At 39.4% G+C, this 27,216-nt stretch overlaps 1 protein-coding gene and 1 long non-coding RNA gene across 2 annotated transcripts; one reads left to right on the top strand and one right to left on the bottom strand.

The window, feature by feature from the left end:
• The first annotated feature begins 3,346 nt into the window (after positions 1 to 3,346).
• NDUFA12 (NADH:ubiquinone oxidoreductase subunit A12) lies at positions 3,347 to 26,813 on the top strand. Its single transcript, XM_004269533.4, has 4 exons — positions 3,347 to 3,561; positions 4,342 to 4,424; positions 7,659 to 7,746; positions 26,577 to 26,813. The coding sequence occupies exons 1-4, from the start codon at positions 3,476 to 3,478 to the stop codon at positions 26,755 to 26,757; spliced, it is 438 nt and encodes a 145-aa protein (XP_004269581.1). The 5' UTR covers positions 3,347 to 3,475; the 3' UTR covers positions 26,758 to 26,813.
• LOC125960568 (uncharacterized) lies at positions 20,584 to 21,011 on the bottom strand. The gene is made up of 2 exons (XR_007470369.1): positions 20,821 to 21,011; positions 20,584 to 20,764 (listed from the first exon to the last, which is right to left on the bottom strand). It is a non-coding gene; the product is annotated as an uncharacterized LOC125960568 (long non-coding RNA).
• Positions 26,814 to 27,216: the final 403 nt, after the last annotated feature.

Raw genomic sequence — 27,216 nt, 5'->3', positions numbered from 1 at the left:
CCTGTGCTCCGCAACGGGAGAGGCCACGACAGTGAGAGGCCTGCATACCACAAAAAAAAAAAAAAAAAAAAATCACTCAAAATCAATGAAAGACTATACATAAGACAGAAAACTATAAAACTCCTAGAAGAAAACTTATGGGAAAAGCTTCATGACATTGGAATTGGCAATAATTTCATGGGTATGACACCAAAAGCAGAGGCAACAAAAGCAAAAATAGACAAATATGGGACTATATCAAACTTAGAAACTTCTGCACAGCAAAGTACAACAGTGAGAAGGCAACCTACAGAATGAGAGAAAATATTTGCAAACCATGTATCTGATAAGGGGTTAATATCCATAATGTATAAGAAATCCTACAAGTCACCACCACCACCAAGAACAACAACAAAAATTTTTTTAAGAAGCAAAGAATTTGAATAAACATTGCTCCAAAGAAGAAATACAAATGGCCTCAAGCATATAAGAAGGTACTCAACATCATTCATCATCAGGGAAATGCAAATCAAAGCCACAGTAAGATATCACCTTATACCCATTAGGATGGCCACTATCAATAAAAAAACAGAAAATAACAAGTGTTGGTGAAGACGTGGAAAAATTGGAACTCTTCTGCATTGTTGATAGAAATGTAACATGGTGCAGCCATTATGGAAAACTGTGGAGTTGCTTCTTCAAAAAAAAAAGAATTACTACATGATCCAGCATATGTGATATGTGTGTATATATGTGTACACACACACACACACACACACACACACACACACACTTCTGGGTATATATCCCAGGGAATTGAAAACAGGATCTAGAAGAGATATTTGCACTCCCATGTTCATTGCAGCATTATTTGCAATAGCCAAGAGGTAGAAGCAACTAAAAACACCCATCAAAAGATGAATGGATAAAGAAAATGTGATATGTACACACAGTGGAATATTATTCAGCCTAAAAAGGAAATCCTGTCACATGATACAACGTGGATGAAACTTAAGCCAGTTGCAAAAAGACAAGTCCTACATGATTCCATTTATAGCAGGTATCAAACACTTAGAAAGTAGAATGGTGGTTGCTGGGGGTTGGGGGTAGAGGGGAAGGGGAGTATTGTTCTATGGGCACAGAGTTTCAGTTTTGCAAGACGAAAAATAGAGATCTGTTGCACAACAATGTGCACATAGTTAACACTACTGTATTGTATACTTAAAGATAATCAAGGTGGTAAATTTTATGTTCTGTGTTTTTTACCACACACACACACACACACACACACCCCTCAAAGATGCTAGGAAACCAAATTGTAATTTTGAAAACTGTTAAATAAGGGAGAGAATCATGCATCTTTCCTGCCTTTCCTGTATGAACTGTATTTCAGGAACCAAACAGTTGAGGGGTTTTCTCTTTATAGATTTGTAGCTAATAAATAAAGAAGGAATGAAATTATTTAGGCAATGCTCAGCAGTGGCTGCTACAATCACAGGAAATGAAACAAGCAGACACCCTGTGTACTCCTTAATAGAAGGATATCATCACCTATGAAAATGTACTTAACAACTAAAAAAAGAACCCAGGGCTTCCCTGGTGGTGCAGTGGTTAAGAATCCACCTGCCAATGCAGGGCACCCAGGTTTGAGCCCTGGTCCAGGAAGATCCCACATGCCACGGAGCAACTAAGGCCATGAGCCACAACTACTGAACCTGCGCTCTACAGCCCGCGAACCACAAGTACTGAAGCCCGTGAGCCACAACTACTGAAGCCTGTGTGCCTAGAGCCCGTGTTCCGCAACAAGAGAAGCCACTGCAACGAAAAACCCGTGCAAAGAAGAGTAGTCCCTGCTCGCTGCAACTAGAGAAAGCCCGCACGCAGCAACGAAGACCCAATGCAGCCAAAAAAAATAAATTAAATAAATAAATGTATATATAAAAAAAAAGAACCCAAATTTTGTCAAGCACCTAGGTTTAATTACTAACATATGGAATACAGGGGATAGAGGAACACAGGGACACAATCAACAAAATCCAGACAGTGGAAACTCTACAGGAGAAATTACCAGTTTCTTTGTCAAATAAATTGGAAAGACAAAAAAAGGGGGTGGACAATAAGGGAATCCCATACGTTAAGAGAAATTTAAAAGAAAATCAACATACGGACCTTACTTGGACAAACTAAAAAAATTATGAAACGATTGGGGAAATTTGACCCTCCTCAGAGGATATTTCATATTAAGAAATTATTAATAATTTCTTAATATGAGGTGAGATAATGGTAATATTCTCACCTTAATATGAGGTGAGATAATGGTAATATTCTTATGTTTTTAAAACAGTTCTTAGATATATATTGGAATAATTCAGATAGAGGTTTTTTTAAACAGGAAAACAAGCCACAGTTCAACATAAAATAAATTCCAATGTGACATTGGATTTTGAGCAACTGATAGAATCTAAGAAAAGAAAATTTGATCCTAATATTTGGAGGTTTTTCTTTTGGGGTTGAAGATTTAGTAGCATAAAATTACATCTCTTCTCTGGGTCCAGTCTTATTTCTTGGTCCTCTCAAGAAATAATGTTGTGTTTCAATTTATAAAACTCTTTAGACAATTATGAAAACTTTCAGTTATGGATTAGAATATAAATCTTGACCTTTTTAAAGAAATGATATGGTAGACGAGTCTGGAAGAGCAAAGGATGGGATGAGGTGAAGGAAGTGACCATGTGCTAAGTTTCTCATCTCAAATAGTTGGCAATCAGAGACTTCCAAACTGATGGATCAAGAAATACAGGTTTTAAAGCATATTTAAAGTTGTAAAGTTAGCTGCTAGAAAATTATAAATAATAGCGTTCATTTCATTCCCTTTATTGTTTAAAAAATTTATGCCTGGATTATTTTTCAAATACACTTTAAATATCTAAATTTTTAATTTTAAACTTGCAACTAAATCATTAAATACTTGAGAGTAGATATTTAATCTCGTACTTTTCTATTCCTCCTCCTCAGTCGCCTACCACAACGCTGGTGTCGAATGTGCTTACTTCTGAATGTGCAGTATCATTTCGTGCTTAATATTGAATTCCTTAATGGTATCTTGTTTCCAAAGAATCTTGGCTCTAGAAAGGATTTTTGGAGTAGTCAGGCAATCACTTTAGGTAAGGAAACTGAGGTCCCCAAAGGAGGAAACTTCACCTGGGAAAGCCTAGTTTAGGTGAGCTTTCCACTGCATGTCCTGCCTTCTAAATGCAATCTCTGAAAATTTTGCTTCGGAGGGAAATCAACAAACCGCACCTTTTCTGGAAAGCGGGAAGAGGCCTGATGGGGGAGCTCCAGACCCGCGCGCTCCAGACCCGCGCATGCGCAAAACCACTTCCGCGTGCTGCGCGTGCGAGGGAACCTTCTGTGGTCGGCTCCCTGCTGCTGAGTGGCCGCTTCCCCCCGGTGGGTTTTCCGCAGCGCGCCAGAGAGGCGGGGCCTGCGGGACGAGATGGAGTTGCTGCAGGTCCTGAAGCGCGGGCTGGAGCAGGTCAGCGGACACGGCGGCCTCCGCGGCTATCTACGGGTTTTCTTCAGGTAAGCGGCCAGAGCCATGCTCTTGGCCTCTGGGGCTGGACTTGCGCTGGCTGGTTTCTTGGAAAGTGGCCTGGGCTTGGGTCACCTTGGAGAATCCGCAGCTTTTCTCAAGGACAGCCGTTGCCCGCTTCCCCCGGGCCGAAGTCTCTGTCTAGGGGTCTCCCGGAGACAGGACCAAAGTCGGCTCTAGAGACAGAGCCATGACGTGGAGGCGAGAGCATATGGGCTGCACCCCTGCTCTGCTTCCTGGAGAGCAGTGAGCATTGCCAAACACTCACTGCGAGACCTTGGGAAAGTTTTTTTTTTTCCTCCTTCGCTGGCCTTCACTTGCCTTCCATGTACTGTAAGGAGTTGAGCGAGGTGAGCACAGTGAAATACTTGAGCTTCCAGATTTCCTGAAGTTTTTTGCTAACTCCATTGCCTCATGGCCTAGGGATAGTAGATAAAAGTAGTCTTGTAATTTGACGATATTGCATCTATCTATTTAGTGTACTTTAGGCACATCAGTTAGGTCATTTTCTCTTTTCTTGTGCTGTAATGGTACTAGGACAACAAGAGCAGGGATTCTAGAGCTCTTACCTGAAAGCTGATTCTCTGACAATGAGTGGCCGTGAATGTGGGGATGAACGCTAAAAGTATACAACCAGTGACCATACCCAGCACCTCCTCATTTTTCTAGCTGGCACAGCTGCCTATGTTTGTGAAAGTTGGTATTCTCACTTTATGTGTGTGTTATGAACAGTCTTCCTAAAATGTCTGTTTTCTTTTGGACATTCCCAGGGCAAATGATGTGAGGGTTGGCACATTAGTGGGGGAAGACAAATATGGAAACAAATACTACGAAGACAACAAGCAGTTTTTTGGTGAGTTCAGTATTTTTTGGTATAAATAATGGGAATGAGATTGGGATTTGATTTGACTTTGTTTTCTGTAATGTACAAGGAACTTTTACAAAGTACTTGTAAAAGGATGAAGAACTCAATAGAAAAAAGAAAAAGATAATTCACAGGAAAAGAAAACTAAATGACCAACAAAGGCAAGAAAACGTGCTCATGTTCACTTTTTTTTTAAAAAGAATACATTATTTAAATTTTTTTTATTTTTATTGAAATATAGTTGATTTACAATGTTGTGTTAGTTTCAGGTGTACAGCAAAGTGATTCACTTTTTTAATTCCTTTTTTTTATATTCTCTTCCATTATAGGTTATTACAACATATTGAGTATAGATATCTATGCTATACAGTAGGTCCTTTTTGGTTATCTGTTTTATATATAGTAGTGTGTATATTGTAATTACAGACTCCTGATTTATCCCTCTCATCCTTGTAATTACATCCTTGTAATTACAGAAATGCAGCTCAAAAAACAGCGTTATCTTTTTTCACCTATCAAATTTTGAAGTATTTGCCAATCTGATAAATTCCAACTGGGGAAATGCCATAAGAATATATGGATTAACATAGTCCTTTTGGAGGACAGTTGGTAAATTTTGTTAAAATTTACATTGCACATATCTTTTGTCCCAACACTTCTAGGAATTCACCTCAAATATTCTTGCAAAACAAAGACACCCATTGCAGCATTGTTTTAGTAGTAAATTCTAAAAGCCACATTAGTTGTGCATCAATTGGATACTGATGAATTGTACATTTTTTAGAATACTTCGTTGTATAGAAATATATCAAAGATATGTGTAACATGAAAAACTCTAGTTGCAGAACAATGTTTGATATCCTCACAGGGAGAAAATATATGCCTTTTTTAAAAAATAAATTTATTTATTTATTTTTGGCTGCTTTGGGTCTTCGTTGCTGCACATGGGCTTTCTCTAGTTGTGGGGAGTGGGGGTTACTCTTCATTGCGGTGCACAGGCTTCTCATTGCGGTGGCTTCTCTTGTGGAGCATGGACTCTAGGCACGCGGGCTTCAGTAATTGTGGCACGTGGACTCAGTAGTTGTGACTCGCGGGCTCTAGAGTGCAGGCTCAGTAGTTGTGGTGCACAGGCTTAGTGGCTCCGCGGCACGTGGGATCTTCCCGGACCAGGGCTGGAAGCCGTGTCCCCTGCATTGGCAGGTGGATTCTTAACTGCTGTGCCACCAGGGAAGTCCCCCACACCATTCTTTTTAATAGCAACTCTCTATTCCACTGTATGGAAGAACCATTATTTTATCAAACAGTTTACTATTGGTAGACATTTACATTGCCTTCAACTTTTTATTATTAGAGACAGTGCTGCAGTGAACTTGCTTGTAACTATGTCTGCATTCAATTGTTTAAATATTCTAAAAATAAATTCCTAAAAGTGGTATTGCTGAGTCTGAGTATGCACATTTAAAATTTATATATATATATAATGAGATTGTTGAAGCCCAGCTCTGTCATTATGGCCTAACTCTATGAAACCTTTCCCAAGGTTTCCTCCATCTGCCTTCATATTCCCCTGCCTCATAAGATTATAGTTTACTTTTAGTTTCTTATTCTCAAGATTGGTTTCTCTCATAAAAGAAACAAATCCTGGCTGAAATCTTTTCAATCTCTTTAATAGATAAGTTCATGTTTAAATAGTATTAGTCGATATTTTTTGATTATATGTTTACCTAGGAAAACTCTGTAAATGCAGATTACGTTTTGCTTATTGGCTTAAAATTCATTACAGGGATGAATTCTGTATTCCCTCTGTGGGGATGAAGGCAATGAAGAAGAGATGGAAGGAATTAATGTGTATTATGTACTTACGTGCCCAGTACTGAACTAGTTGTGTGTGTGTGATATTTAATTTTCATAGCAACCTTAAGATGTAGGTATAATCATCCACTTTTTTAAAAAAAATTATTTATTTTATTTATTTATTTTTGGCTGCATTGGGTCTTTGTTGCTGTGTACAGGCTTTCTCTAGTTGCGGCGAATGGGGGCTACTCTTCGTTGCGGTGCACAGGCTTCTCATTGTGGTGGCTTCTTCTGTTGTGGAGCACAGGCTCTAGGCGTGTGGGCTTCAGTAGTTGTAGCACGTGGGCTCAGTAGTTGTGGCATGCAGGCTGTAGAGCGCAGGCTCAGTAGTTGTGACGCACGAGCCTCGGTGCTCTGCAACATGTGGGATCTTCCCTGACCGGGGCTTGAACCCATGTCCCACACATTGGCAGGCAGATTCTCAACCACTGCACCACCAGGGAAGCCCTAATCATACACTTTTAATAGGTAAAGAGACTGAGTCTCATAAAACTTGCCTAATATACACTGATAATAAGTGACAGTCTTGTATAGTGCAGGGAACTCTACTCAGTACTCTGTAATGGCCTATATGGGAAAAGAACCTAAAAAAGAGTGGATATATGTATAAGTGATTCACTTTGTTGTACACCTGAAACTAACACAACATTAAATCAACTCTACCACAATAAAAATTAAAAAAAAGAAAAAGTGACAGTCTTCATTAAAATCCAGGTCTTTGCCTAACAGTTTTGTAAATTGTGGTTATGCTCAACTATTTCACAGAAATTTTTTAAAGAATGCAGCATACTGTTTTGATAACATGAGATGTTCTGCTTATCTAACCATCATATATAGTGTTTGCTTATTATGTAATAATCACCAATTTCCGAAAGGATCTCGTGGTTTGTTTAAAAATATTTATATGGAAACATATAATTGAAGTGTGATTGCTGTGAATACATTTCTCCTGCCCCAGTCTTAGGAGGAGCACTTTTTCTCCTGAATACCCAGAACAGCTGGAAACATATTCCCTCCCCTTCCCTCTCTGATACCCCCTTGGAGGGGGAGCTGGGGGAGAAGTAAGGGTTCTCCACTGTGAAAGGGCTGAGCCTTACCCACAGAGTGAGTCTCAGTCCCCATGCAGGGATTTTGCTGAGGCGGCCACTAGGTTGTTGATAAAAGCTTGCCATACACTTCCTGGAGTTTCCCTTCAGTAATACACCCAGGGCTCTAGTTGTCTAACATTTCTCTTATGTAAGAGCATATAAAAGTCTTTTCTTAATAAAAAAGGTTGTCTTCTTTGATGTTACGCAATTATAATTTTTTAAAAAGGTTGTTTTTATTTCCTCACATCTCTCTAAACTACATTTTGATCTTTCCATCCAGGCCGTCACCGATGGGTTATATATACTACTGAAATGAATGGCAAAAACACATTCTGGGATGTGGATGGAAGCATGGTGCCCCCTGAATGGTGAGCTATATCAACATTTTATTTTATTTCACTTGGCAATATTTGTTTCATTACACAAATATTTGTTGTATATCTATTATTAAGTTATTCTTAAGTTAATTCTTAAGTTAACTTATTCTTAAGTTAATGTTGTTCTGAAAACATCTGTCCCAATTGCGATGGCTGCATGACTAGTTACCCTAAAACTTAGTACCTTAAAACAACAATAAGTATTTATTTCATAGTTTTTGTGGGTCAGGAATTCAGACAAGCCACATCAGGGATGGCTTATCTCTGCTCCAGGATGTCTGAGGCTTCAAGTGGAAGACTCAAAGGCTGGATAGTAGAATCATCTTGTTACTGAATTATGTCCTGTGGACCCTGATTTAGATGGACACAGCACAAGCTTTACTCAGTGGCCAAAGAATGGAGAAGTGGGAACTATGTTCACAGATCAACTTCTCGCCCAGGTGGCAAGAGGGATTTAATTTTATAGAGTAAAGACAAAGGGAGGAGGAGTGAGGCTAGTGATAGGGAGGCAGATGCATTAGTCTACCGGGAAGGGCAGGGCTCCCCACAACCTCAGGGTGTGGGGTGCCACTCCCTTTTGATCCTTTTTTGGTCTTTAATGTCTGGTCATGGCTGCCAGTAGGTGTGTCATATAATATGCTAATGTAGAAAAAATCAGTGTATAATCAGACTCTGGGTCTGTTGGAGGTCAGATTCATTGGCTGGTGCCATCTGGTTCCATCTGGGTTTTTGTTTGTAGCTTCCTTTCTTATCTCTGGACCCTTTAACTGAAGGATTCATATTCTCTCCTGCTAGAGGCAGGGGTGAGGTGGAGGGGGGTGGCAGGTTTTGATCAAGGACACTCCTGCCAGAGGTGGGAGTTGGAGGGTTTGAGCAAAGACCTGGAGCAGCTCTGGCAACGGTCTGAAGGTGTGTTCACTTGGTGTCTGGCAGTTAGTGCTGGCAGTTTAGCTGGGGGCATGGCTGGGGTGTTGGATTGGAACACCCTCCGGTAGCCTGAGCCTGCTCAGGCAAATGCTCTGAGACCAGGCAGAAGCCATGTGGCCTTATCTGACTCAGTCTTGGAAATCATCCAGTACTGAGTCCGCATTCCCTTGGTCAAGGCAATTAGAAAACTCTGCCCATGTTCAGCCAGAGAGGTTACAGACTATCTCTTGATGGAGGGGTGTCACCAATCATATTATATGTTGGGATATATAATAGTGTGTCTGTCTTTGAGGGAAAACAGTGTGCTGTAGTATCACCTGGCCATAGTGAAGAGAAAGGCTCAAAGAACTCTGGCTCTGATCTTATTTGGCAGTTTGACTTAAAGCATTCCTTAACCTCTCTGGAGCTTGGATTTCTCATCTGTAAATTGAGAGCCCCCAAATTCCTTAGGTCTGTAAAAACTGTGATTTTTAATATGCCTATTTTGAAATGAAATTTTAAATGCTCTTACTTGAATTACCAAATTTTTAATAAACTATTTCAAAGCAAGTATTTATATCTGTTTCACAGGTTGTTGATTGATACACATTTAAACTCTAGAGAGCCTTTCTAGTTGGTCTAGAAAATCTCACACAAAAAAACTAAAAATAAGTATCAGGTTAGCTGTGATATTTTATTTTAGTTGAACTTGATCATCAGAAATAGTTTTGTGTTCTATTGAGTAGAAACTAGGATAATCTCAGAGTATTCACTTTCATTCTGAAGGCTCAAGTAGAAATCCAGGCATGTAACATAAGTGAAGGAAGTACAGATGTGAGACAGTTGGGGCTATTGGGGACTGTATTGAACTGAAAAGCACATATTCCATCAAAGAGGGCAGCGGCCCTGTTCACTCTCTCTAGTTCCATCAGGTAAGAATTCAGCCAAGGGTTCCTAGATATGATTTTTCAAGAGAAAGTGGAAATCTGTATTTCTTTGTGAGACTTGTTGTTTTTAAATGTTTATTTTAAAGAATTTGTCAGTTTAAATACAGCACTGTCCAATAGCACTTACCGTGATGATGGAAATGTTCTATATCTGTGCTGTCCAATAGGGTAGCCACCAACCCCACGTGGCCCAGAGCACTTTGAAATGTGGGTAATGCAACTAAGGAAGTGAATTTATTTTATTTAAATTGAATAGGCTGGGCTTCCCTGGTGGCGCAGTGGTTAAGAATCCACCTGCCAATGCAGGAGACATGGGTTCAAGCCCTGGTCCAGGCAGATACCGCATGCTGCGGAGCAGCTAAGCCCGTGCGCCACAACTACTGAGCCTGCAATCTAGAGCCCCCGAGCCACAACTACTTAGCCTGCGTGCCACAACTACTGAAGCCCGCGTGCCTAGAACCTGTGCTCTGCAGTAAGAGAAGCCACCGCAATGAGAAGCATGCGCACTGCAACAAAGAGTAGCCCCCGCTCACTGCAACTAGAGGAAGACTGCGTGCAGCAACGAAGACCCAGCACAGCCAAAAATAAATAATGATTAATTAATTAAATCTATAAAAAATTAAATTAAAAGGATAAATTGAGTAGGCTACTTGATTGGACAGAATAATTTTTTAAAATAGTATGTGAGCTAAGCAAAATATGTTTGTAAGATTTCGCCTACCTCTGGTCCACTACTTGGACTAATTAGAAGCATTTACTCATACTCATGTCGGTGATGTAGTTTTTTTTTAAAGGGCGTATGTTTTTTTTTTTAAAGATGTTGGGAGTAGGAGTTTATTAATTTATGTATTTTTGCTGTGTTGCGTCTTCATTTCTGTGCGAGGGCTTTCTCTAGTTGTGGCAAGCAGGGGCCACTCTTCATCACGGTGCGCAGGCATCTCACTATTGCGGCCTCTCTTGTTGCAGAGCACAGGCTCCAGATGCGCAGGCTCAGTAGTTGTGGCTCACGGACCTAGTTGCTCCGCGGCATGTAGGATCCTCCCAGACCAGGGCTCGAACCCATGTCCCCTGCATTAGCAGGCAGATTCTCAACCACTGCACCACCAGGGAAGCCCGGTGATGTAGTTTGAAGACCACAGTATTGGATTCTGTCTTTAATAAAACTCATTGGCTCGTAACATGAGAAAGCAGCACTGATGTAACATTTGAGGCTGGATTTTTGTGCTCTTTTTAATGGGAAATAATAACCTATGGTCTGTTAAAATCTGAGGAGCTGTGATTTTAGGTTTGGAGCTGTCTGCTTTCTCGAAGGGGCATTCTGTATATACGTTGGCACTGTTTGAGACCAAGATCTCAATGTGGAGTGTTGGCTTTAGGAGGCGAGGTATCCTGCTAGTTTTCATTTGTTTGGTTGTTTTGGGAGAGGAGTTGGTCCTGAGAGAGTGTGGAAGCCCTGTGGGCTGTCATGTTCAGACTGATGGCCGTCTCCTTCAAAGCACCCATCTAGATTGGGGGCTGGGGGAGGGAAAATTATGTGGGCTGAAACACATTTTAAATTATTAACTAGTTAAAAATCTGAAATGATAAAAGTACTATGCAGCCAAGCAAGTCCTTTTATATATAAGATCTGAGATCACATAAAATAAGAAGCTGAAAGCTGTAGAAGATAACATCACCTGCTGGGGTGATGCCTGAGGGCAGTTGAGGATACAAAGCTGAGTTTCTTTGTGGAGTGGAGCCTCCTAAGGTCTGAGTACCTTTGATGACCCTTGCTTGTAAGGGAAGCTTAAAGGCTTGTGATGAGTCTCTGTAGGGAGAAGTGGTTCGGATAAGCTCAGCTGTTTGTGTTTGCTGAGTGAGTGCAATACATTGTAGAATTCTAACCTTACCTTTGATTTGATCCATGAATACATTTGAAGTTGGGTTGATTTATCTTTTATTAGAGAGCCAGGTATTATCTTACATATAGAGTAATGAATTACAAATACAATTTGTCATCTTTATTCATTTACATAATTATTGTGTACCTACCAGGTGCCAAGAACTATTTTGGGCACTGGGGATACAACAGTGAGTAAAACAAAGTCCTTGCTCTCATGAAGGGAAGCAGAAAAACAAATGTGTTATATATTTTAGGCAACAGTAAATGCAAGGAATTCATAAAGGGATAAAGAGCAGTGGCCCTCTCTTGTAGGGGAGGTGGCTGTTTTATATAGGCGTTAGGGAAGGTTTCTTTGAGAGACTGACATTTGAAGAGGAATGGGGGGTGGGGGATGAAGAGCTCCAGGCAGCAGAAACCACCAGTGCAAAAGTCCTGTGTGTTTGAGATGTATTGCTTGTATTCATAGAACAGCAATATGGCCAGTTTGGCTGGAATGGAATGAGTGAGGGGAAGATGTCAGGAAATAAGGTAGGAGAAATAGCTAGGGCTTTCAATAGCTACATCTACATGTAGATCTTGTAAACCATGGCTAGATCTGTTGGCTTTTTTTCTAAAGTTCTCTGGAAGTCACTGGAAGGTTAGGTAGGATGTGACCTGTTTTACAATTTTTTTTAAATTGGGGAAAAATCTCAAACTTTTTGAAAAGTTACAAGTATTTGAATCATTTCAGAGTTGCGAAAATGATGTCATATCATGGCTGAATACTTTAGAGTGTAATTCCTACAGCCAGGGACATTCTTCTACATAACCACAATATAACCATCGAAGTTAGGAAATTGACAGTGATACACCACTGCCGTCTAACCATCAGACCCTCTTCGAGTTTCATCAGTTGTCCCAGCAGTGTCTTTCTAGCAAGGGAATCTGGTCGTGCATTTTGCGTGGACCTCACTTCTCTCTAGCTTCTTTCACCGTGGTTTGGTTCCTCAGCTTTTCCTTGATTTTTATGATCGTAACACTTTGGAAAACTACAGGCCAGTGGTGTTGTAGAATGTCCCTCGGTATAGATTTGCAGTGTTTCCTCATGACTAGATGGAGGCTACGCATCTTTGGCAGGAATGTCACAGAAGCAGTGTCAGCTTCTTCTTGTTGCGTCCTATTAAATGGCATCTAGGTTTGATTTGTCTCATTACTGAAAATTTCTATCACTTGATTAGGGTGTGTGCGCCAGATTGCTCCATTCTAAAGTTACTCATTTTCCCTTTACAGTTAATTGGCATTTTGTGGGGAGATACTTTGAGGTTATGCAACTATCCAGTTACTCGTCAAACTTTATTTATATCAATATGAACTGTCATTTTAATCAATGTGTTGTAATCCATTACTATAATTCGTTATTTTATTGCTCAAATTGAACTCAGTTTGACCAGTGGGAACCCTTTCAGTCTGCATTTGGGGTCCTTTTGAAATATCCCCCTTATTCTTGGAGCACTTTCTTGCTTTCTGACAAAAGGTGTTCCAGGTTCATCTTATATTTTCCCTGCCTCACCCATGAAAACAGCCATTTCTCTGAGGAGCCCTGTGTTTGTTTTATTTTCTTACCTGCTATTTTTCAGTAGAGAATAGTATTTAGAAACTAATATCTGAGTGCAAGGTATGTTCATTGGTGTTGGGGCATCTCAGTGGACAAGCTCAGATGGCTGTAATGATTGTGTGTGTGTGTGTGTGTGTGTGTGTACATTTCTATTTCTATATCTCTCTTTTTCACCTTATATATTGAAAACCATAAGTTGACAGCAATGCCACTGAATCCAGTCCAACACTGCAGGTTATGTTCTAGTTTTCTCCTTTTCTGTATATGTATCTGTTTCTCTTTTATTTAATGGAGTTACTTATTTGATGAATTCCACTGTAGGTAACAAAGTTCCCATTGCTGCCTTCCCACCTCCCCACCACTGGCCTCCCTTCTTACCTCACTTTGCCTCCAGCACCCCACATCAGCTTGCCACACCCCTCCCCCCATGTGGCTGCCCTCCTCTCCCCATTCAGGCTCTGTCACCTTACTGGGCTGTTGCCACACACCTCATGGCACCCCCCATGCCAAGCAAAGACAGATGCCTACCTTGATTGGCCCCACCTAATGGCTCTTGGACTCTGATTTAAATGTTTAAAGCATCTCTGTGATTGCTGTGAATAGAGGAAGGGAGCCTTGTGGAAGTAGGCTGATTACTTAGGGAACTATTTATGTAGTTGTCTGGGCCAGCTCCATCCAGAGATGATGGAAGTTGGATAAGGTGTCAGTAATGTAGGTTGTGAGATTTGGAATTGTATCAGTTGTCCACTACTGTGTAATAGATTTTTTAAATTTAGTTTAAAACAATAAACATTATCTCACCATTTCTGTGGGTAAGGAATTTGAGTACAGCTTAGCTGGATGCTTCTGGCTTAGAATCTCACAAGGCTACAAAGAAGATATCATCTGGGGCTGCAGTCATCTCGAGGTTTGAATTTGGAAGGATCCACTGTCAAACTCATTCACATGTCTGCAGACAGACCTCAGGAAACTTGCTTCCGAGAACACTCACGTGGGCCTCTCCACAAGGCCACCTCATGACATGACAGCTGGCTTTCCCAGAGTTACAATCTGAGAGTAAATGACAGAGAGCACCCTGGATGGAAGCCACAGTCTTTTTAAACCTAATCTCAGAAGCGACATCCCACGCTGCTGCTGTATTCTGTTTTTTAGAAATGAGTCAGTAAGTCTAGCCCATACTCTAGAGGGGATTACACAAGGGTGTGAACACCAGGAGGATGTCGTCATTGGAGGCTGTCTTAGAGGCTGCCTACCGCAGAGACATATTTTGAAGTAAGATGGACTCAACAGGATTTGCTGATGGTTTGGATTTTGAGAGAAGAGGGTAACTTCAGTGTTTTTGGCCTGAACTATTTGTGGCACATTTACTGAGAAGAGGAAGAGCAGGCAGGATGGGGGAAGCAGAATGGAAGGGGTAATCAAGAGTTCTCTCCGAGATGCCTGTTAGACAGCCAAGTGAACGTGGTGGGTAGACAGTTGAAAACACTAGTCCAGAGGTCAGAATAGAGGTTGGTGCTAGAGATGGGACTTGAAATGAGATTTCACCTAGTGTAGTGTGCAGTGTTCGTAAATCATCTGTAAAAGGTTTGAGAGAATCTGATCTTCAGTTAAATGTTACCCTGGAAACCAGACGAGATTGTATCAATCATTGCTGGATAAAACTGATTCCTGACTGATAAACTGCATCTAGATTGAGAGGATTTATGAATGCCTGATGAGTTAGCTATGTTTGGGCTTCCCTGTCTTGCTGCTCTTAGAACTAGCTTGGCCCTTGTGGCAATGGCAGTCCTGAAGCCACGCCCATAGAGTTGTTGTTAGTAGAGATGTTAGCTTTTGTGGACATGAAGCTTTTAAGTCAGGGCAGCTCCTGCACCTGCCTGATGTGGCTCTCATCTCCCTTGAGCCTGTGCTCTGTCATCTAGGGAGTCAAAGAAAATAGCTCCTGGATGGCTAGGTGGGCTGTCACCTGCATGAACTACTGCAAAGTCTCCCAGTGAGAGGAACACCTGATGCTTCCCAGCTGGCAAGCTGTGGTTCCTGTCCTCTGCCCTTCTGAGTTTTCTGGTGCCCAGTGTGGCCTATGATGGTCTTTGAGTCTGTTCAGTAGCTACATAGTCTCACCTGGGGAAGGCTTTCTCTTCAGAGCCATCAGTGTTTTTGGTAGAACAAGGGAATATCTTTAATGAACTTCTGGGGCTCACGTAACGTTCCCTGATCTTGTGGGAACATTAGAAATCTTGTGGGTTTGTCTGTTTTGTCTCAAGGTTTTCATTTTCTTTGAATGTGTCAGCAGTCGGTAAAGCTGTTAGGTCTACCAATAGATAAACAAAAAGTATTCATGGTGGTGCAAATGTCTGGGATGGGCAGGGGAGCTACACAAACCTTGAAAATAAAAAATTAAAAAAAATTATTGCCTAGAACCTAGGACAGCACCCAGCTTACATATAGTTCATTCCATTAAATGAATATTTATTGAGCACCCCACTATGTGTCAGGCATTGATGGGTTTATATATTCATAGTAGTGAACAAAATATATGATCCTCTCTTGGAGTTTATAGTCACTTTAATGAATACTAACTGGTAGACTAATACTATACTATAACTTAGTGTCTGTTATTTTTCTTTGTTATAGTCCCTTCAATTTCTTCATTTATGGGGTCAGCAATGAGATTTTAATTTCTTCTTATTTAACTTGATTGAATAGAATACTCAAAGTATTTCAGTAGATTACAAGTACTATTTTATACCACTTTTTTTTTGCTGTACGCGGGCCTCTCACTGTTGTGGCCTCTCCCGTTGCGGAGCACAGGCTCCGGACGCACAGGCTCAGCGGCCATGGCTCACGGGCCCAGCCGCTCCGCAGCATGCGGGATCCTCCCGGACCGGGGCACAAAGCCGTGTCCCCTGCATAGGCAGGCAGACTCTCAACCACTGCGCCACCAGGGAAGCCCGAAACAAAGTTTTGTGTGTGTGTGGTTTGGAGTATTGGAACTCTGAAATCCTTTGAACCGAGTTAAAAAAAACCATGGCTCGCCTGGATTTTTCTTTACCGTGTATGTACTTTTTTCCCACTTGGTGGCACCTTCTGTTCATTTTAAGTAATATGTCTTTCCTTCCTCCGTGTAGTGCACTAGTCTCTCCTCATATATTAATTTTTCTTATTAAAATTAATGTTTAAATTACTCAAGTAATGCATAAGTACTTTTTTAAAAAAATTACAGCATATGTTAAAAAGTTTTTGCTTTTTCTCACTTTGCCTCCAGCACCCCACATCAGCTTGCCACACGCCTCTCCATAAGTTGACAGCAATGCCACTGAATCCAGTCCAACACTGCAGGTTATGTTCTAGTTAAATTAAGTAGAACTTAATTTTGCCCTTGAAGATTTTTCCAGTGCCATGGTGACATTGATAACGGTTTTTCTCTTGTAGGGTTAATTTATTTAGGATACTTAACATCGTTGTGGTCAGCTTTTTTTAGTTGACAATATGTTCTAGGAGCCTTGTAGAGGAGTAAGGTGGCAGATGAGGAGGATTACTTGGAGGTGACAGAGAAGAATCAAGGATGATTCTTTGGTTTGGGGCTTGAGAGGTTGGGTAGATGGTGGTACCATTCATTCAGATGGGAAGACTGGGAGAAGGGTAGGTTGTGAGGGTGGAGGGTAGGAATCAGAAGCTTCTTTTTTGGGTGTACTAAGTTTGAGATACCTGTCGGAAATCCAAATGAACGGTTGTGTTAAGTAAACAGCAGGATAGATAAATCTGGAGCTTAGGACAGGTCAAGCCAGCAAAGAAGAATAGTAGCTACTAGCAAAGTAAGAAGGAAGGCAAGAGAGGTTAGCATTTCAACAAACATGGGAAGTCTAACTATTGATGTTTGCTGAGAAGTTAAGTAAGATAAGGACAGAGAAGTGTCCACATGGATTTGGCAATATGAACTTCATCGAATCTAAATGGAATCTGTTCTTGAAAAAAATGTGGAGAGATCAGAAAAGTTTCAAAGAATCTGTCAGGGGGCAGGGATAATCCATATACACCCCTAAGAGGCAACCACTGTCAACATTCGGCATATTCCCTTTAGTCCTTTTAAGTCAATTTTTGTGTAGTTGTTGTGTTCATAATCAGTCAGTTTTATTTTCTGCTTTTTCTGTAGATAATATAAGCGATCTTCCGTGCTATTAAAACAGTCCTTATAATCATCATTAAAATATGTTTTCTGATTATAAAAATGTACAGTTGTTATAGAAAACTTGGAAAATCCAGAGAAATACAAGGTACAAACAAAAATAAACTCTAATTCCTTGGCCAAGAAATAAGCACTGTTAACATTTGTTCACTGATTCAACAAATACCTGAGTGTCTGCTTTTGAGTAGAGAAGGAATGTTTTTAAAGGTTCACAGTGTGGAGAACAGGTTATAGTTTATTGGTCACACCTTCTTTAGAAGAAGGTTTGTGATTAGAAATAACTATATAGATATATGTGTGTATACATATGTATTTCTTTATTATACACAATATTTTGTTTCTCTTCCCCCTCTCCTCACTTAATATATCACAGATGTTTTCCCCATTTCACTTAATATTCTACTTGTCAGTTTGAGTGTTTTAGTATCTTAGGGGCTTTGTATATAGACAGGATTAATGGCAGTTTGGGTTTAAAATGAATATTCTATTTACTATAGCTGCAAATTTGAAAACACAGTTGTTCTTAAGCTTTGAGGTTCTGTTTATAAATAGGATAACAAGATTAGTAAATTGAGTATTTTTGCAGAAAGATAAAGAGCAATCATAGTCTCTTGTTCTTTGGTGAATGTTTGATAAACTTTAATGGAAAGGATTAAATTCTCCTAAAGAGTTATCTCCATTTGCAAGTTTAGTTAATTACATCCCTTTAAGCATTTTAGGGCACATTTATAAATGTAATATATTTGATTTTTTAAATATCTTCAAATGCCCAGTGTAGGTAGATTAATGAACCTATCAAGCAAAATGTCCCTAAGCCCTTAAATGACTCTTGTTTATGCAAGCCAAAAATTTAAGGGTCCTCCTCAACTCTTTCTCTAATAACCAGCCTATCAGCATGTTCTTTCTGCTTTACTTTCTGAATATATCCCATGCCTGATATACCTGTGGCTGTTACCCCAGTCCAAACCACAGTAATCTCTTGCCTGGACTTCTACAACTGCCCAACTGGTTTGCTTACATTCTTACAATACACCAGTATTCCCAACATACTAAGTGATTAGGGTGATTATTTTAAAATGTAGCTCGCACCACATCAAACCTCTGCTCAGAACTCTCCACTGGCTTTCCATCATGGTGAGAGTTAAAATTCCGACTCCTTACATGGTCTGCAAGGAGTTGGAATGTGATCCTGGCCCTTCCAGGTCTGCGTACACTGCCCTGTTCACTGCCCTGCTAACTTTTGACTTATTAGCCACATCGGTCTGCTGGCTTTTCCTCGAGCGGTGAGCACACTCCCACCTCAGTCACTTTGCACTAGCTATTTCCCCAGGTGTGGCATGGCTCACGCTCAGACTGCCTGGCTAAAAGAGCCCTGTCCTTCTCTCACACTGTGTCCCCTTCCCCTGCTCTCGTTTTTTCCTTGGTAGCACTTATCTCTGCCTGTCATTTTATTGCGTAGTATTTAATTTATTGTTTCTCCAACTACCATACTTCTTGATGGTAAGAACTTTGTTCACTGTTGTGTTGCTAACGCCTAAACCAGTGTCTAGCACATGGTAGTTGCTCAGTAAATATTTGTTGAATAAAAGGGGACATACTGTTTTACTTGAAACAACTGTTATTTTGCTTTTGGGATACAGTAATTTTATTTGCTTCTGGTAGCTGATCCAAAAATGGTATGTCTTGTCACTTCTATTATAGCTTTTGTATGAATTTGAAGCTCATATTTACCTTTAAATTCCACTCGAACTTCAACCCGGCCTTTTAATACCTTGTCCCACTGAATTGTATCTTATAGTCTTTTAAAATATTATTTTCCTAAATAAATGGCCATCTCTCAATGCCAGAGAATATTGTCTTCTTCCCCTTGATGTATCTGCTTAATCTATCCTTTTTCAGGTAGTAGGTGTTGTGTAAAATACTCTGATTTGAATTAAAATGAGTGTTATTCAGTACAATGTGTTGCAAGCTTCTTTTCAAAATAGATCCTTCCTAATATTTATTTTCTGCTCCGGAAAATCAGAATATAAGAGGCTATGTTCTAAGAAACTATAAACTGCATGTTTAAGTAGATAGTCCTGTGTTCAGAATGTTACTTTATAACCTTTCTCTTTTAAAATGTGCTAATTATAAGCAGAAGACAAGATTGTTTTGATTTTTAAAATTCAGCTTTTGTTTAACACATTTCACTTACTATTCAGTGCTTCTGATTCTAACATTTTACAAAGATGAGTTGTTGGAAAATTTTATACCTGGAGTGTGGAAATAAACTATGTATTACTTTTGGTGAACAAGGAACTACTCTTGATTCCAATTTCCAGAATAAATCTGTATTGTGTTCACAGGTTAGCAATTTATTTTTGGCCATCCAGTGGGTTGGCCAAAAAGTTCATTTGGGTTTTTCTATAAGATGTTATATATATAATATATGCTAGAGATAGTCATATAGAAAAATTTGAGGTTTCTAGATTTAAAAAAAACAGTTTGAACCTTTTCTATGTAACTGTAGTGAATGACGTTTGTGCGGTGGAACTGACGTAGGAAAAATTTCCATTAAGGTAGACTGAGAGAAACAGTCTACCTGCTACTAAAACATTTAGTACTTTAAAGAGAGTGATTTTTTTTTTTTTTAAGTGATGGCTTAAAGTGGGATGAAATGAGGTTAGAAGTAGAAGAACCTACTTAGAGTCTCAAATAAATGACAGATGAATCGAGCAGGATTTTAAAACCATCTCTAGTTGTTTTGAATTAGAAGGACTTTTCTTTCTAATAGCTTTGTTTTATCTTACAAAGTAGTACATGTTTATTACAGAAAATTCAGAAAATAACAAAGCAAATAAAAGTAACGTATTATCCTACCACACCAAGATAAACTACTGTTAATATTTTGATACATATTCTTCCCATCTCCTCTTTTCCTATGCATATGTATCCCTTGTTTTTGTTTTTCATGTAAGTGGGTTACTTTTTGAAGAAGTAGCCCAATTTTGAATCCTAACATCACTATCATGGGCAAGTTATTTAGACTCTCGGTGCTCTAGTTTCCTCATTTATTAAATTGGGATAATAACATCTGTCTCATAGAGTTAAGAATTAAATGAGTTAGTATTTGTAAACTGTTTAGAACAGTGCCCATGACTTATAAATGCTATTTAGTATCATTAAGTAAATTAACTAAATAACCTGCTTTTTAAGCTTAACATATGGTGAGCATTTTCTCAAGTCATAAAATATTCTCTGTAACATAATATTTAATGAGGCTTTAATATTCTGTCATGTGCATGTGCCCTGAGTTATTTAAGTATTCCCTATATTATTCTTGGTTTTGTTCTTTCCATGTTTTCACTGTTATATGTAAAGCTTTGGTCAGCATCCTTGTATGTAAGCCTGTTCCCATACATCCTTTTTTCCTTATGGCAGATTCCTACAAGTAAAATTGCTGCATCCAGAAGTGTATGTGTTGTATAAGTGTTTGGTACCTACTGCCAAATTACCTTCAATTTACATTCTCAGGGTAAATACATTCAATTTACATTCTCAGGGTAAATACATTCAATTTACATTCTCAGGGTAAATACATTCAGCTGTATATGAGTTGGATTTCTCTGTAACTTCACAAATACTGGGTATTATTATTATTTGTTAAAATCTTTGCCAGTTCAGCAAGTAAAAAGTTATATCTTGTTTTCATTTGTATTTCCTTGATTAAACTTCCTTTTTGTTGTTTGCCATTTTTGCTTTTTCTTTTTATGACTTATCTTTTAACACCTTTTATCTATTTTTCTATTGGATGTTTGACTTTTTCTTTCTGATTTGTAATGATAGATGAACTACTTTTCTGTATGTTACAAATATTTCCCTGTTTATTTTTTAATCTTGTTTTCAGAGTTTTAGTACATAAACACTTCAATTTTTATGTAGTAAAATTACCATTTTTTTCTTTATGGCTTTGGCCTTTGATATTAAGCTTAGAAATGGTCCTTCATATTCTATAAATATCAATATATCTTATGAATATAAATATTCACACATTTGTATCAGTGCACTATTAATCTGTCTGCAATCTATCCTGATATATGGCTGGGGAAACCTAATAATTTTTTTCAACAAAATTAATTATCCTAGCATAATTTGTTGAGAAATGTTTACTTTCCCCAATGATTTGAAATGCCAAACTTACCTTATATATCCTTTAGTCTGGGGGATTTTTTTCTGTTTTATTATTGTACTTTTGTACCAAAATCTTGGTACAAAATTTTTGTGCCAATTTTTATACCATTCTAATGTTTGTGACTTTAATGTCTGGTAATACTGGCCTTCCTGATTGTTGTGAGTTTTCAGAATGTTCTTAAGATAGACGTGCAGCTGATCCTTAGAATTATAATTGTCAAACCCTATTGAGATTTTGATTCAGATTGCATTTAATTAAAAAGAATAATTACTGAGCTAACAAAGTTTGAGTTGGCTATCTTGTAATGAACTGTCTTTGGTTTTTATTGCATTAAGTGTATCAGTCTTATCCTGTGGTTAGATGGATCTCAGGATTTTGACAGATATTTAAGTGCTATCGTAATCCCAACCAGTTTTCATCTATTAATTGTAATTAAGGTCCTGATCAAAATGTTCTCTTCAGCCATTGGGAAACTGTGTTCAAGCCTCAGTGTGTAACATACATGCTGTGGGACCTTGGGAAAGTCATTTCAATTCTGTTTCCACAATTTTAAAATATGAAATACTTAGTATTAAATAAGTGACTAAGTGATATGCATGAGAATGTTTTGTAAACTAAAGTGGGATGGAGTAATAATAGTTTTAGTATAATGAGTATTTTTACCTCAGAAAACAATCTGGAGCGGGTTTTTTTTTTTAGTCTATTATATTTTTTGAAAAATTGAAAAATCTTTAGTATTTCTTGGCTCAGTAATGTTAAGTGAAACCATCTGAAACATGAACATAGGAGCCAGCCTTGATTCCCAAAATTAATAATGTATACTATCCAAGGAGAAGATTCAAAACTGCCTATATTTTTGTTGTTGTTGGTTGTTATTTGTTAATATTTTATTTCTGGAAATTTTCTGAAAGGGAAAATTAAACTTTTATCTTTGTTATTAATATCCATCTTAAAGACTGTTTTCATTTGCAGTGATTTTTTATTTTTTATTCTTAAAATTTTATTTATTTATTTATTTTTGGCTGTGTTAGGTCTTTGTTGCTGCGCGCAGGCTTTCTCTAGTTGTGGTGAGTGGGGGGCTACTCTTCATCGTAGTGCGTGAGCTTCTCATTGTCGTGGCTTCTCTTGTTGCAGAGCATGGGCTCTAGGTGCGTGGGCTTCAGTAGTTGTGGCACGCAGGCTCAGTAGTTGTGGCTCGTGGGCTCTAGAGCGCAGGCTCAGTAGTTGTGGCGTATGGGCTTAGTTGCTCCACGGCATGTGGGATCTTCCCGGACCAGGGATCCAACCCATGTCCCCTGCATTGGCAGGCGGATTCTTAACCACTGCGCCACCAGGGAAGTCCCTACAGTGATTTTTTAAAATATATTTTATATAGTATATATTTTTATTTCTTAAATTTCCTATTAGGCTGTTTAATTATTTCTTCACAAATAAATCGCTCCATTTTGTACTTTGAATGGCTAACAACCTCAAACTTAAGTGAAGTAGTATATTTTCAAAGAAGGGGAAAGTATTCTTTTCCTCTTCCTTTCCACAGTTTTTCCTCATATATAACTGAGAATTAGATCAGCCACTTATGGGATTTGAGTTGTGTTGTAATTGTGATTTAATATTTTTGTTATTAAAGATAGTTTGAGGGCTTCCCTGGTGGCGCAGTGGTTGAGAATCTGCCTGCTGATGCAGGGGACACGGGTTGGAGCCCTGGTCTGGGAGGATCCCACATGCCGCGGAGCCAACTAGGCCTGTGAGCCACAACTACTGAGCCTGCGCGTCTGGAGCTTGTGCTCTGCAACAAGAGAGGCCTCTACAGCGAGAGGCCCGCGCACCGCAATGAAGAGTGTCCCCCGCTTGCCACAACTAGAGAAAGCCCTGCACAGAAACGAAGACCCAACAAAGCAAAAAATAAATTAATTAATTAATAAACTCCTATCCCCAACATCTTCTTTAAAAAAAAAAATTCAAGCCTTCTCTCTAAAAAAAAAAAAAAAAAAAGATATTATTTTGAGGACTTCCCTGGTGGTGCAGTGGTTAAGAATCCTCCTGCCAATGCAGGGGACACGGGTTCGAGCCCCGGTCCAGGAAGATCCCACATGCCGCAGAACAAGTAGGCCCATGTGCCACAACTACTGAGCCTGCGTTCTAGAGCCCACGAGCCACAACTACTGAAGCCTGCATGCCGCAGCTACTGAAGCCCATGTGCCTAGAGCCTGTGCTCCTCAACAAGAGAAGCCACTGCAATGAGAAGCCCTCATACTGCAACAAATACCCAAAACAGCCAAAAATAAATAAATTAATTTTAAAAAAAAAGATATTTTGACACACTTGAATATATTTGAGTACTGAGTTTTTTCCAAAGTGTAATCTATTTTCATTATATTTATCTCTTTAGTATTTATAACTTTTTGCCTTTCCGCCAGTCTCCTTATTTGTAGTCACGCTGACTTTATCATCAAGTTTAAGTAATTTTATATTTTGTCCTGTAAGATAATAACAGTGATATAAAATTGAAGTGGGTCTGATGCCAGCTCAACACAGTTTTCTAGACAATACTCTTAGTCCATTAGCATCTTTAATTAATTGGAAAAAAAATGACCCAGATGAAAACCTGTTTTACAAAAACTCTGGTGTGGAAATCTAAAAGGTATTATTTCTTTAGGCTTTATTTAATAATATAACAGAAGGGTTATATTAGCCTAGCATACTATAAACATTTTCTTATTTTATAGTTTCTTATTCTAACATAATGAGAATAAATTGCTGTTTAGTCATTCCCTAACTCTAGCCAGTATCCTTACTGGATGAATATTTTCAGATTTTATGTGTTGGTGGTAAAAATATTTCTTTTAGTTTTCTTTCTTTCTTTCTTTCTTCCTTTCTTTCTTCCTTCCTTCCTTCCTTCCTTCCTTCCTTCCTTCCTTCCTTCCTTCCTTCCTTTCCTTCCTTTCCTTTCTTTCCTTTCTTTCCTTTCTTTCTTTTCTTTCTTTCTTGCCATGCCATGCAGCTTGCAGGATCTTAGTTCCCCAACCAGGTATTGAACCCAGGCAATGAAAGCACTGAGTCCTAACCACTGGACCAGCAGAGAATTTCCCCTCTTTTAGTTTCCTTGAACGTTTTCTATTTCTCCATGAGCTCTCAGTTAAGTAACTAAATAGGCTTATAAAAGCTTTGGACTGTGGTTCCTTAAATATTTTAACTTTCAGGAATCTCGATGGCAATTATTTGAATACAAATCTTCTTTAGTTACTTAAGCTGACTCAAATGGCAAAAGTTAAATATTTCTTCTATGCCTGAACTTACACAAAGCCCCTTGATAAATAAGAGCCTTGGTTTTGACAGCTAATCCCGCCTTCGAGTAGCTCGTGGAGCCTGTCTCGCCACCACTGCCTCGCTAGGTTTCAGAGCTCATGTTAGTAGTTGTTTATTGGTCCAGGTTACTTTTCACTAATCCAGTTTCCTTTGGAGGATGTAAGAGAGAAACCAGCCCAGTGTGTACAGACTTCTTCATTCTTTATTGTGTTAGCTGATCATGATATAATTATCTTTAGACACAAATATAGCAACAGTAATAATATTTTATCTCTACTCTCATAGGTCTTAGCCAATTACCTAGCTATATCTATCAATTACTGTTAGCAAATATGCTTTTTTTTTTTTTGCAGTACGCGGGCCTCTCACTGTTGTGTCCTCTCCCATTGCGGAGCACAGGCTCCGGACGTGCAGGCTCAGCGGCCATGGCTCATGGGCCCAGCCGCTCCGCGGCATGTGGGATCCTCCCGGACCGGGGCACAAACCCATGTCCCCTGCATTGGCAGGCGGACTCTCAACCACTACGCCGCCGGGGAAGCCCTGTTAGCAAATATTCTTAAACTTACATAGTATCATAAATTTTTCTCATTAGCTTTAGTCTTAGTTATTTTACTGAAACTTGCCCCTTCCTCTGTAGCTGGGCAATCCTCCACCCCCCCTTTTTTTTTTCTTGGAACTGCAATTCTGTGCCTGTCACCTCATTCCCTTTTCCCATAGGGTCATCTTTGTCTTGTGAGCTCTGAGTCTTGTTATGAATTCTCTCTCCCCTTCCTTTCCCATATAAATTCAGCTTGGCTTTCTGCTCAGTTCTACTCTTTGTCCCTTGGACTTTGATTCTTTCTCTTCTCTGTTATTAGAGAGACAGTTCTCTATACTCCAAGGAAACGCCTTGCTTTCTTCTTTAGGCCAGATTTCTGGCACCTCCAAGCAAACATCTTTTGACGAACACTTGAAGCTGAAACACTCATGAACTTTGGGCTGTGATTTAATAATTTTATTATAACAAACTGTATGTCCTCCAGTGTTCGGACTTAAGCTTGGATTTAAGATGCATGCAGAGACCCTCTTCTTCAGCAGGAGCCTCATAGGTTTCAAACTAGAGCTTCATGAACCAGAGCATCCTGAAACTCCGGAATCAGCCTCTAGCATCTAACAGTAATACTGTACGTCATCAGTTCTAAAATACATTTGTTTTTATTGTTTTTGTTTTTGTTTTTTGCTGTACGCGGGCCTCTCACTGTTGCGGCCTCTCCCGTTGCGGAGCACAGGCTCTGGACGCGCAGGCTCAGCGGCCATGGCTCACGGGCCCAGCCGCTCCGCGGCATGTGGGATCTTCCTGGATCGGGGCATGAACCCGTGTCCCCTGCATCGGCAGGTGGACTCTCAACCACTGCGCCACCAGGGAAGCCCTAAAATACATTTTTATGCGTAAAATTAGGATACATGTTATAATCAATAGTGTCATAGTTTAGTTAGCAGGATTTTTTCTTTCTTAGAGATACATAAAATAATGGTGTATCTTAAAATGGATGGTGTCCTAGATTTGATGAAATACAATAATTATAACAGCAATAGCTAACATTTGTTGAGTACCTACTATGCACAAGAATTTTTCTAGGTGCTTTATGTGTATTGTCTCATTTAATCCTTACACCATTCTTAGTAAGAATGTTCAGATGAAAAAACCCAGGCGTAGAAAAGTTCAGCTAGTTAGTGATAGAGCTGAGATTTGAGCTCAAGCAACACAGTAGCTCGAGAACTGCTCTCTTAACCCTCCTCCCACTACACTATGCTGCCTGTTCATAATTGTCTTTTTTTCCCTCTTTAAGGCATCGTTGGCTCCACTCTATGACTGATGATCCTCCAACAACAAAACCACCTACTGCTCGTAAATTCATCTGGACAAACCATAAATTCAACGTGAGTGGCACTCCACAACAATACGTACCTTATTCCACCACTAGAAAGAAGATTCAGGAGTGGGTCCCACCTTCAACACCTTACAAGTAAAGACAAGGAAAAACAATTTACATGTAAAATATGGGGCTTTTCCTGTAATTGTACTTCTGCTGCTTGCTGTTAACTTGATTAAAGTTATTTGATTAAGCAATGTCTGTTGTGCTTTTTTGCCCTTAACTTTGTCATTTGTCAACTGCAAAATAGAAGCTCACAAACGTGGGAAATTGAAGCAGACTTCTGTTGGGGCGGCTACGTCATTTACATTTCCCTCTTGCCTGCGTGGTTGCGTCTGTGCTTCAGCCCTGCTGCGCTGCCACAGCTGATTGATAGGGGAAGACCTAACGCTGAGCTGAGCCAAACAGATTTTCCCGTGGGAATTTGAAACTTGAGAGACAGAGGGGCTGAGACATCAGAGTTGGATGACTTTTATGGTAGCACCGCAAGGAGAAGTTTATCAGAGGTGTTCCATTTCCTGAGTTTTGGTTCTTTCATAGTTTATTTGCATCTGTG

Source organism: Orcinus orca, chromosome 11 (assembly GCF_937001465.1).
Source record: "Orcinus orca chromosome 11, mOrcOrc1.1, whole genome shotgun sequence".
NCBI classification, from domain to species: domain Eukaryota; kingdom Metazoa; phylum Chordata; class Mammalia; order Artiodactyla; family Delphinidae; genus Orcinus; species Orcinus orca.
The sequence above is the reverse complement of the archived record's forward strand: the minus strand, read 5'-3'. Positions and strand labels throughout refer to the sequence as shown.

Coding starts and splice junctions, on each gene's coding strand:
- NDUFA12 (XM_004269533.4), top strand. CDS start 3,476: ATGGAGTTGCTGCAGGTCCTGAAGCGCGGGCTGGAGCAGGTCAGCGGA. Junction 4,425..7,658: donor AGACAACAAGCAGTTTTTTG/GTGAGTTCAGTA, acceptor CTTTCCATCCAG/GCCGTCACCGATGGGTTATA. Junction 7,747..26,576: donor AGCATGGTGCCCCCTGAATG/GTGAGCTATATC, acceptor TCCCTCTTTAAG/GCATCGTTGGCTCCACTCTA.